The sequence below is a fragment of the Culicoides brevitarsis genome, chromosome 1, assembly GCF_036172545.1.
Source record: "Culicoides brevitarsis isolate CSIRO-B50_1 chromosome 1, AGI_CSIRO_Cbre_v1, whole genome shotgun sequence".
Taxonomy (NCBI): Eukaryota; Metazoa; Arthropoda; class Insecta; order Diptera; family Ceratopogonidae; genus Culicoides; species Culicoides brevitarsis.
The window spans coordinates 10,063,694-10,076,190 of NC_087085.1; the positions used below are offsets into that span (position 1 = coordinate 10,063,694).

Genomic DNA, 12,497 nt, shown 5'->3' on the forward strand with positions numbered 1-12,497 from the left:
TTTTTTTGAACAAGAGAAAAAAAATCAAAGAAAATTTTTCAAAGAAAAAATCAAAGAAAAAAACATTTTTTTTTAATTTGATGCTTCAATATAATACTCGAAGCGTTCATTTTTTTTATATTACAATAGTCGTCGGAAATCCCCTAAATTATTAAATATAATAATAATTAAATGTCACTGCGGTATTTGTGTTCAACGAAAGCTGGAGGTCCCTGATTTGACTTGTTTTAATAATTTTTTTTCTGGATCTTGGAGTAAAAAAAAAGCGCGAAACTCACTCAACAATTTATTCTTCCTCTTCTTCTCCTTCCTCACTATCGCCCTCCTTGCCATTATCTCCAGCATCGCCATCAAACTTCATGCCTTCCTCATTTTCTTCGTCATCGTCGTCGCCCGCAACTTCCGTATTTTCCAACTCAGCCTTCTCCATTCGTCGTGCCAAGTCGGCTTCATCCGTTGCTGTCACAACTTTCGGCGCCATTTGCGTATTAAAGACACCCCCGAGTCCCGTGATCGTTTCCTTGATTTTTTCAATCGCCATTTCGAGTGCTTTTAAGCCGTCAGCCTTCTCGGGCGTCGATGTCGTCATGACATACAGCGGCGGCGCAATGAGATTAATTTTAATTGGCAGCTCTTCCGTCGACATTTCCAAGCCGGCACGCAACGCGGTCTTCACGGCATCAATACCTTCGTATCCGTAGCAAGCGCATTCGATGTCGGCGCGAATTTTGACCGCTTGCGATGTGAGTTTTCGCTTAATGTTGCTCATGAGCACCTCTTTTGTGCGTTCCTCCAAATTGCATTCGTCCAAAACGGAAGGATCCAAAACGCATTGCTTGAAGACGTCGTAAGCAGCTGCTTTGTTCTTGTATTTGTCCTCGAAATACCACGCCGTCTTTTGGTACAGCTCTTCCAGTTGCTCGTTGCTCTCGAATTTGAGGATGTCGGCGACGTGTCGCAAGATGGAATTGACAGCTTTCGCCTTGGAAAATCGTTCTGTGCACTTTTCGACATCTTCCGCACTGACACGTCGCTTTGACAAATCGATGTAACCTTTTTCCTTGTCGACACGAATTACGACAACGGGCTCTGTCTTGCCGACACGGATCAACTTGTTTATCGAACGGATACGACGACGCGACAATTCCGACAACAAAATCATGCCTTCGATGTTGTTGTACTCCAAGAGATGCACATAAGCACCCATTTCGGCGATCGAACGAACATTCACCATCACGACATCCTCAACCTAGATTCGGAAAAAAATAAATTTTTATCGAAAAATAATTTTTCTCAATGAAATTTCCTTACCTCGGGATACTTTTGCTTGTAAAACCGGCACGTTAACACCATTTTTGAATAATTTTTGTTCTAATTCTTTTTCAATTCACAGGAATCTGCAAAAAAAAAAGTTGACAGGTTAACACACATTTCAGTCACGAAACATATTTGAAGAATTTCATCAAGTTTTAGTCCGATTTCGTTCAAATTCTTAATGAATTCAAGAAAAAATCCATCTGGACAGTCATTTTTTGGGGCTTTACCTGATCCAAAGAGCTTCTTTTCGCAGAAAACTTGAGGAAAAGTTGGAAATTGAGCTGATGCAATCTATTTTTTGACAACGAGGCTGTCGCGTTCCAAATTTCATGTCATTCGATTTCATTTTTTGAGTTTAGGGTTGCCATGTGTTCGGTTTTTGAACTAATTTTTTTTAATTCTTTAACATTTTCTAAATTTTAGAATTTTTAATTTTTTATTTTTTCAAATTTATTATATATTTATTTATATATTATTATTATTATTATTTATTTATTATAAATTTATATATTTTTTCATCTAAATCGATTTACGAAATATTTTTTCCATATTTTATTATGAATCAATTTTTGCCAAATTTTTTCCGTATTTTTCATATGAATCAATTTTTTTCAAATTTTTACGAATTTTTTCCGTATTTGAATCAATTTTTGTTAAATTTTTACGCCCAAAAAATTAAAAATGTGTATTGGGCAAAATTTTGGATTGTACATTGGGGTAATATTTTAGAATGTGCATTGGAGCATTTTAGAATGAAAGTTAAGTTTAAAAAATAGAGGAAGTAGTCGTCTAAAGAACGACATTCTATACCGCATTTCTATATCATTTATCTACGCTTTTTTGTACTCCTAATTTCACAATTTCGTACTCCTCAAGTCACATATTCGTACTCCTCATACCCTTTTGCAATTACATACACTTTCAAAATAAAACTATGTCAAAGAAAATTTTCTTTTCAAATTCAATTTTTTTAGCAGTTTTGAGTTTTTAAATAATTAAAAATGATAAATTAGAGCCCTCTGACAAATTTTTATCCATTTGGAGCAAGATTTGACAAAAATTGCTTTGACACAGTTTTTGATTTAGTTTTTCTCTTGATTTAGTTTTCAAAACAAAACTATGTCAAAAAAAAATTTTTTTTTTTCAGTTTCAATTTTTTGGCAGTTTTGAGTTATAAAATGATTAAAAATGATAAACTAGAGTCCTCTGACAAATTTTTATCCATTTGGAGCAAGATTTGACAAAAATGGCTTTGACACAGTTTTTGACACAGTTTTTTTGCTCTTGATTTAGTTTTTAAAACAAAACTATGTCAAAGAAAATTTTTTTTTTCAGTTTCAATTTTTTTTGAGTTATAAAATGATTAAAAATGATAAATTAGAGCCCTCTGACAAATTTTTATCCATTTGGAGCAAGATTTGACAAAAATTGGCTTTGACACAGTTTTTGACACAGTTTTTGACACACAGTTTTTGCTCTTGATTTAGTTTTTAAAACAAAACTATGTCAAAGAAAAAATTTTTTTTCAGTTTCAATTTTTTGGCAGTTTTGAGTTATAAAATGATTAAAAATGATAAATTAGAGCCCTCTGACAAATTTTTATCCATTTGGAGCAAGATTTGACAAAAATGGCTTTGACACAGTTTTTTTGCTCTTGATTTAGTTTTTAAAACAAAACTATGTCAAAGGAAATTTTTTTTTTCAGTTTACTTTTTTAAATTTTAAAAAATAAGATAAATTTTAAATGAAATTTGAATAGTTTTACAAAGTAAAAAATTTATTTGATGTCCAATTGTTTGAAAAGTGAATTTTTTTCAGATATTTTAATAAATTTTAGAATTCTCTTTAAATAAAATAAATCTGGCAACCCTATTTCTAAAATCCAAATCAAAAATGAGACGAATAAAAATGATTTTGACATGAAAACGGAACGAAAAATCAAAATAAATCACACTGCAAGTTCATTTCACCGAATAAATTTTGCGAAAAAGGACCTTTTTAACGATGATAGAGGAGCAAGAGACGAACGATGACGAACAACTACCACTTAGCTTCTGCCAACGGCGTCACTTGACCTTCTCCGGAGCCGGAGATCTCAATTTTATCAACAAAAATTGGCGTATGAAAGAACGGGTAAGTCACATTTTCATCGCATTTTCCTAATTTTTAGCAAATTTTTACGAATTTTTGTCTTTTTCAGATGAAAACTGTGAGTGTTGCTTTGGTTGTGTGTCTAAATGTCGGCGTAGATCCGCCGGATGTCGTGAAAATTCAACCGTGTGCCAGATTGGAAGCGTGGATCGGTGAGAAATGTCAACTTTTTAAATGTTTAGAAAAAATTCTTATCAAAAAATTATTTTTTTATGTAATCCAGATCCCTCAACATTATCGCCAGCGAAGGCAATCGAGTTAATAGGTAAAAATTTGCAAGCACAATACGAAAGATGGCAGCCGAAAGCGAGATATAAACAATCCTTGGACCCCACAGTGGAAGTTGTGAAGAAACTTTGTACGTCGTTGCGGCGAAATGCGAAGGAAGAACGCGTTTTATTCCATTACAACGGGCATGGGGTGCCTCGACCGACGACAAATGGCGAAATTTGGGTCTTCAACGAGAAATACACGCAATACATCCCGCTCTCCATCTACGACTTGCAAACTTGGATGGGTGCGCCGTCAATTTACGTCTACGATTGCTCAAATGCCGGCACAATTGTCAACTCCTTCAACATGTTTGCCGAACAGCATGAACGCGAAATGGATCAATTGCCTCCCGGATCGAATCCCGGCAGTAGAAATTCACCCGCAGGATCACTTTCGGGCTCGTCATACAAAAATTGCATCCAATTGGCGGCTTGCGGCGCAAATCAAATTCTTCCGATGAATCCGAATCTTCCGGCGGATCTGTTTACCTCTTGCCTCACGACGCCCATCAAAATAGCTTTAAAGTGGTATACGTTGCAGAAAAATTCTAGTCTTGTGCCGAATGTATCGTATGACTACATAGAAAAGTGAGTGCCGTATCGCCTGAAATTTAATTTTTTTTTTTTGACTTGAAATAATAAAATTTTAATTTTTTTTAGAATCCCGGGACAATTGAACGACAGAAGGACGATGTTAGGAGAACTAAATTGGATTTTCACTGCCATTACAGATACGATTGCTTGGAATATCTTACCACGTGACTTATTCCAGAAACTTTTTAGACAAGATTTACTCGTTGCCAGCTTATTCCGTAACTTTTTGCTGGCTGAACGGATTTTACGGCATTACGATTGCACGCCAATTTCGAATCCCGCGTTACCCGAAAGCTACAGGCATCCCATGTGGGATTCGTGGGACTTGGCACTCGATCAAAGTAAGTTTTTCTATTTAATTCATTTAAAAATATTTTAATTTTCTCCAATTGAAAAGTTAAAAAAAAATTCAATGGACTTTTTTAAGCTTGAAACTGAATAAAAAGTCATTTTTCGAACAAATTAAATTTTTCACGATTCTTCCTCATGCTGAATTAAAATCGTGATAAATTTTGCATGTCAATTTTTGAGCAATTTCAAGCTTGAAACTGAATAAAAAGTCATTCTGAAGATGATTTCCATTCATATTTTCTCAATTTTCAAACAAATAAAATTTTTCACGATTCTTCCTTATGCTGAATTAAAATCGTGATAAATTTTGCATGTCAATTTTTGAGCAATTTCAAGCTTGAAACTGAATAAAAAGTCATTCTGAAGATGATTTCCATTCATATTTTCTCAATTTTCAAACAAATAAAATTTTTCACGATTCTTCCTCATGCTGAATTAAAATCGTGATAAATTTTGCAAGTCAATTTTTGAGCAATTTCAAGCTTGAAACTGAATAAAAAGTCATTCTGAAGATGATTTCCATTCATATTTTCTCAATTTTCAAACAAATAAAATTTTTCACGATTCTTCCTCATGCTGAATTAAAATCGTGATAAATTTTGCAAGTCAATTTTTGAGCAATTTCAAGCTTGAAACTGAATAAAAAGTCATTCTGAAGATGATTTCCATTCATATTTTCTCAATTTTCAAACAAATAAAATTTTTCACGATTCTTCCTCATGCTGAATTAAAATCGTGATAAATTTTGCAAGTCAATTTTTGAGTGAAACTGAATAAAAAGTCATTCTGAAATGATTTCCATTCATATTTTCTCAATTTTCAAACTGAATAAAAAGTCATTCTGATGATGATTTCCATTCATATTTTCTCAATTTTCGAACAAATAAAATTTTTCACGATTCTTCCTCATGCTGAATTAAAATCGTGATAAATTTTGCGTGATAAAAGTCAATTTTTGAGCAATTTCAAGCTTGAAACTGAATAAAAAGTCATTCTGAAGATGATTTCCATTCATATTTTCTCAATTTTCAAACAAATAAAATTTTTCACGATTCTTCCTCATGCTGAATTAAAATCGTGATAAATTTTGCAAGTCAATTTTTGAGCAATTTCAAGCTTGAAACTGAATAAAAAGTCATTCTGAAGATGATTTCCATTCATATTTTCTCAATTTTCAAACAAATAAAATTTTTCACGATTCTTCCTCATGCTGAATTAAAATCGTGATAAATTTTGCAAGTCAATTTTTGAGCAATTTCAAGCTTGAAACTGAATAAAAAGTCATTCTGAAGATGATTTGCATTCATATTTTCTCAATTTTCAAACAAATAAAATTTTTCACGATTTTTCCTCATGCTGAATTAAAATCGTGATAAATTTTGCATATCATATATTATTTTTCACGATTCTTCCTCATGCTGAATTAAAATCGTGATAAATTTTGCATGTCAATTTTTGAGCAATTTCAAGCTTGAAACTGAATAAAAAGTCATTCTGAAGATGATTTCCATTCATATTTTCTCAATTTTCAAACAAATAAAATTTTTCACGATTCTTCCTCATGCTGAATTAAAATCGTGATAAATTTTGCAAGTCAATTTTTGAGCAATTTCAAGCTTGAAACTGAATAAAAAGTCATTCTGAAGATGATTTCCATTCATATTTTCTCAATTTTCAAACAAATAAAATTTTTCACGATTCTTCCTCATGCTGAATTAAAATCGTGATAAATTTTGCAAGTCAATTTTTGAGCAATTTCAAGCTTGAAACTGAATAAAAAGTCATTCTGAAGATGATTTCCATTCATATTTTCTCAATTTTCAAACAAATAAAATTTTTCACGATTCTTCCTCATGCTGAATTAAAATCGTGATAAATGAAACTGAAAATTAAAAATTTTTCACGAATCTGTGATAAATTTTGCAAGTCAATTTTTGAGCAATTTCAAGCAATTTTTGAGCAATTTCAACTGAATAAAAAACTGAATAAAAATTTTTCACGATTTTCCATGCTCATATTAAAATCGTGATAAATTTTCAAACAAATAAAATTTTTCACGATTCTTCCTCTTGAAACTGAATAAAAAGTCATTCTGAAGATGATTTCCATTCATATTTTCTCAATTTTCGAACAAATAAAAATTTTCACGATTCTTCCTCATGCTGAATTAAAATCGTGATAAATTTTGCAAGTCAAATAAAATTTTTCACGATTCTTCCTCATGCTGAATTAAAATCGTGATAAATTTTGCATGTCAATTTTTGAGCAATTTCAAGCTTGAAACTGAATAAAAAGTCATTCTGAAGATGATTTCCATTCATATTTTCTCAATTTTCAAACAAATAAAATTTTTCACGATTCTTCCTCATGCTGAATTAAAATCGTGATAAATTTTGCAAGTCAAATAAAAATTTTCACGATTCTTCCTCATGCTGAATTAAAATCGTGATAAATTTTGCATGTCAATTTTTGAGCAATTTCAAGCTTGAAACTGAATAAAAAGTCATTCTGAAGATGATTTCCATTCATATTTTCTCAATTTTCAAACAAATAAAATTTTTCACGATTCTTCCTCATGCTGAATTAAAATCGTGATAAATTTTGCAAGTCAATTTTTGAGCAATTTCAAGCTTGAAACTGAATAAAAAGTCATTCTGAAGATGATTTCCATTCATATTTTCTCAATTTTCAAACAAATAAAATTTTTCACGATTCTTCCTCATGCTGAATTAAAATCGTGATAAATTTTGCAAGTCAATTTTTGAGCAAAATCATTCTGAAGATGTTTTCCATTCATATTTTCTCAATTTTCAAACAAATAAAATTTTTCACGATTCTTCCTCATGCTGAATTAAAATCGTGATAAATTTTGCATGTCAATTTTTGAGCAATTTCAAGCTTGAAACTGAATAAAAAGTCATTCTGAAGATGATTTCCATTCATATTTTCTCAATTTTCAAACAAATAAAATTTTTCACGATTCTTCCTCATGCTGAATTAAAATCGTGATAAATTTTGCAAATCAATTTTTAATGTTTAAAATGTTTTTTTTAAGTTAAAAAAAATACAATATTTAGAAAAATTGTAAGAAAATTATTTTTAATGAAATTTTAAATTTTTTTGCCCTATTGAATTTTTTTTAAACGTAACAAAAAATAATTTTGAAATATTAATTAAGAATATCTAAAATTAAATCCTTAAAATAACAAATTTAATTAAAAATAAATTTTTTACAGCACTTTCACAACTTCCTGACATCATTGAGAAACAAGTACCTTTTAAAAATTCACCATTTTTTGAAGAGCAGCTAAGAGCTTTTGAAGTTTGGCTCGAAGGAAGTAAGTTTTTTTTCAATATTTTTACTTTTCAAATCAAAATTTATTAAAATTTTTCATTAAACAGGCTCCGAAAAACGCACGCCTCCCGAGCAGCTACCGATCGTCTTGCAAGTTTTACTCTCGCAAGTGCATCGAACTCGTGCCTTAGAGCTATTAGGTCGCTTTTTGGATCTCGGACCATGGGCTGTCAACTTAGCGCTGAGTGTTGGCATCTTTCCTTACGTTTTGAAGCTTTTACAAAGTTCCGCCGTCGAATTGAGACCCTTTTTGGTCTTTATTTGGGTGAAAATTTTAGCAGTTGATTGTGTAAGTCTCAATTTTCCCTAAAAAAAAAAATTAAAAATTAATTAATGTTTAATTTTCAGACATGTCAAATCGATTTAGTAAAAGACGGTTACCACAAATACTTCCTGACGGCATTGCTGGACCAACAAGTGAACCGTTGCATCTTCTCCGAGGACTATCACACCTATGCAGCTTTCGTTCTCGCTTCCATCGTTCACAATTTCCCCATTGGACAGGAAAATGCCTTAAACGGAACGTTACTTTCGAATTGTTTGTTGCAGCTAACGGCAAATCCGAACCCCAAACTGCGTCAATGGCTGATTATTTGTCTCGGAAATTTGTGGCAAAATTTCGAACGTGCCCGCTGGTCAGGAAATCGTGATAATGCCATCGAAAAATTGAATCCTTTTCTCGTGGATCCCGTTCCGGAGGTACGAGCAGCTGCTGTTTATGCCATGGGAACGTTTATTAGCTCCGTGACAGTTCGTACGGAACAAGCAAATACCATGGATCGCCCAATTGCGTCGTATTTACTGTCAAAAGTCGTTTCCGATGCAAGTCCCATTGTGCGAATCGAACTTCTTGCCACACTTCAATGGATTGTGATCTTTTTCGAGAATCAGTTTATGCAAATTTTCCTTCAAGAACCCAGCGGATCGGCAGCTGCCTTGCATCCGCTCAATACTCACAGCTTGGAACGCATGCGGCGCGTCTCGAGTAACAGCAGCATGTCGAACCAAAGTACCTTGATCAAATTCGACTCGATAAATATGAATGTTTGGCATAGTTTGATGAATTTATGTCGGGATCCGTATCCGGAAGTAGCAAAATTAGCTCATCAAATAGTAACTCACGTCAGTAGTCAAGCAATTGCTTTGTATACCGCTAAGGAAGGCACTCCGGAGTCACATTTGTTGAGTGTTAGTTTACCGCCGAGCCCGAATACGCGAACGAGCTTCTTGAGTGAATCGCCTCCCATTCATCATAACAACCACATGCCTCATTCGCGACGAATTTCGACGAACGACGAACCCGATGCCAGTTTACTCGTGCAATCGACTCACAATCGCTTCCAGCTGAACCAATTAAACACGTCGGCGAGCGGAATTGAGCTTCGGGCACGACTTTCGGACTCGCATTCCGCCAATAATAGTCTCACGGATGGCGGGCACTTTGACGAGCTGCATCGAAATATCAAGCCAATCATCACAACGAATTACCTCAAATGGAGTGTCGGATATTTTGTGCGACAATCGAAGAAACGACCCGATATTCCGGGCAACGATGCTTCCCCAACCGCTTTTTCCGGTGATATTTTGAACGAAGAGTCCATCAAGTACATCGATCGCTTGGATCGGCTCAAACGCAATGCCCGCATCCGTCAAGAAGGCCTAAAAGAACAGAAAAAAGTCATTTTTAATCGTTTAGAAAACCAAATTTACACCGGAAGAACCCAATGTACCCCAATAACCCTCAAATTACATCCTTACGAATCAATTATCGCCGTCGCCTACAAAGATCGCGTCGCTTTGCACGATTGGACCAACAGCACAACGCACACTTTAATCCCAGCCAAACTTCCGCAAGCCCCCATCACGGGCAGCAAACATTTCGCACCCTTCATGAACCAACAACAAACCTCGATTTACGTGAATTCGCTGAATTTTGTCAACGAACACGACGAATTTCTCGTAATGGTGGGTTATGTCAACGGCGTTGTACGAATTTGGAATCGGAATGTCGACAAAGAGGAGCCTCAGCTTGTGACAGCGTGGCAAGCCATCGGAGAGCCGTCGGCGAAGAAAAATATTAATCTTGTGACGGCTTGGCATCAGCGATCGCAGACAATTTTCGCGGCGGGAGATTCGAAATACGTGAAATTATGGAATGCGGAGCAAGAATTGCTGCTAAGTGATATTCCGACGGGCACCGAAAGTCAAGTTGTGGATATTGTGTGTGCGAGAAATGGAATTTTCGCTGTGGGATGCGGCGATGGAAGTATAAGGCTGTTTGATCAGCGATTGCCGATCAATAATTGTCGGATAGGGACGTATTGCGAGTACAATCAGTCGGTGTTGGCGGTTTGTTTGAGACGCGATTGTGAGAATATGGTAGCAGCAAGGTGAGAATTTTTTTTATTTTTGAGCAATTTAAAGCTGAAAGTGAAAAATTAGTCATTTAAGACATTTTTTTAAACTTAGGCCGTTCCAAAGATTTTTTTATGTTTTTTCCATGCCCTAAAAATCGAAAATCCAATGGATGAAAATAAAAAAAAATAAAAATTTCATCAAAAATTACCGATTTTTCGACGTCAAAATTATTTTTTAAAAATATTTTCTTTTCACAATTTTTAGAAATGAATTTAATATTTTATAAAAATTATTATTTCAAAAAAAAATTTTTTTAAGAAAATTGACAAAATTTTTTTTTTAATTTTTTGAATATTTTTTTTAAATTTTTATAAATTTCATTTTATTTTTTTTTAATATTTTTATAATTTACATTTTTTTAAATTTATTTTAGAATTTGCAAATACAAGAAAAATAAAAAATTAATTGCATTTGGTCAGAACTTGGTTAAAAAGTTGCCATTTTATTTAAAAATGTATTTCAAAACTTTTTTTTTATTTAAAAAAAATTTTTTGGACAAAAACATAAAAAAAATTTGGAATTCCCTTAGTCAAAATTTAAAAAAAAATCAATGCAATTAAATGTATTTAAAATAATTTTCAAAAAATAATTAAAAAATTGAATTGGCTAAAAAAAATTAATTTCTAAAAATATTTTTCATAAATTCATTCATACAATGTTATTTTATTTTTTATAATTTTTTAAAAAATTTAATATTTATTTTGAACTTAGAAAAATTTAAAAAAGTAGCCTAGAGATGAATTCATTAAAAAAAAAGATTTTTTTTTCAAATTTGAGAATTTTTTAATTAAAAAAATACCTAAAGTAAATTTTGATAATTTTTTTTTTAAATTTCAGCAAAAACGGCAACGTTCGCCTCTTTGACACGCGAAGTAAAAAATCCATAATGAGCTGGGATACGGTTCCCGATGTGACAAGTGTAGCAATCCATGAATCTGCAGATGTTATTGCATGGTAAGTTTTCAAAACAAAAATTCTCCTTTAGAAAAATTTCTAAAAAAAAAAATTTTTTTTCACACAGCGGCGCTCAAAGCAGCATCACAATCTACGGCATGGACAGTCGTCAATTGAATCAAATCAAAAGTCAGGGTTTCATGGGACCTCGGGTCTCGCCAGTTAATTGTCTCTCCTTTCACAAGCACAAAGTCAGCTTGGCAAGTGGCTTTGTCGATAACACGGTTGCCGTTTTCTCCGTTTGATAAGACGTGGAATTATATTTATTATAAATTTGTCATCAGGGTTTTATTTTTATGAAGAAAAAAAAAAAAAAAAAATACAAAAAACTACTCGCTCGCAGTTTTGTGGCCATAAGAAATTGATTTATATAATTATAATGTACATTTTTATTATAAAAAAAAATATTTTTTTTTGTTTATATATTCAGTAAAGCTATAAATGTAGCGACAAAAGAAAAGCTTTATTATTGTAAAATTTATTGTATCAATATTAAAATAAATTTCGAAAAGATTAAATCGATAAAAAATTGTTTTTATTTTTTTCTTACCGTTTTTTAATTTAAAAAAATATTATTTAATTAGATTTCTTTTGAAATTTTACCACTTATTAATTTTTTTATTTAACTTTAAATTTTTGTATTAAATTTTTAATTTTTATTAATTTTATATTTTATTAAATTTTTATTATTTTTTTTCGCAATCATTCTAAAGAATATTTCTCTTCATATTTGATTAATTTTAAAAATTTAAATAATAAATTTAGTATTTTATTACCATAGATAATTTAATATTTTCACTTTTCTCTCATATTTCGTTGAAAAAATTCAGGGGTAGGTACATAATAATAAAAAATTTAAATAAATAAAAAAATTGAACTTTTTTTGACATTTTTTTAAAATTAAAAAAAATCATGAAAAAATAGATTTTTTAATTAAAATTATTCAAAAAACGATCTAACTTGATTAAAAAAAGACAAATTACAAGACAAAAAATTTTTTTCTTCTAAAATTTCAGTTTTTGGATATAGAATATGTTTGATTTTTCTTCAAATTTGAAAAAAATTAAACTAAAATTAAATAAAAA

The 12,497-nt window shown here is 31.9% G+C and overlaps 2 protein-coding genes across 2 annotated transcripts; one reads left to right on the forward strand and one right to left on the reverse strand.

Moving 5' to 3' along the window:
• Window positions 1-255: 255 nt before the first annotated feature.
• Window positions 256-1,649, reverse strand: LOC134836761 (eukaryotic translation initiation factor 2 subunit 1). The gene is made up of 3 exons (XM_063851975.1): window positions 1,545-1,649; window positions 1,312-1,397; window positions 256-1,249 (listed from the first exon to the last, which is right to left on the reverse strand). Exons 2-3 carry the CDS (start codon window positions 1,351-1,353, stop codon window positions 287-289), a joined length of 1,005 nt encoding a protein of 334 aa, XP_063708045.1. The 5' UTR covers window positions 1,354-1,397; window positions 1,545-1,649; the 3' UTR covers window positions 256-286.
• A 1,606-nt stretch (window positions 1,650-3,255) lies between these two features.
• On the forward strand, window positions 3,256-11,892 carry LOC134836962 (regulatory-associated protein of mTOR). The gene is made up of 9 exons (XM_063852256.1): window positions 3,256-3,450; window positions 3,518-3,620; window positions 3,692-4,328; window positions 4,401-4,675; window positions 7,922-8,023; window positions 8,088-8,329; window positions 8,389-10,430; window positions 11,296-11,412; window positions 11,480-11,892. Exons 1-9 carry the CDS (start codon window positions 3,322-3,324, stop codon window positions 11,655-11,657), a joined length of 3,825 nt encoding a protein of 1,274 aa, XP_063708326.1. The 5' UTR covers window positions 3,256-3,321; the 3' UTR covers window positions 11,658-11,892.
• Window positions 11,893-12,497: the final 605 nt, after the last annotated feature.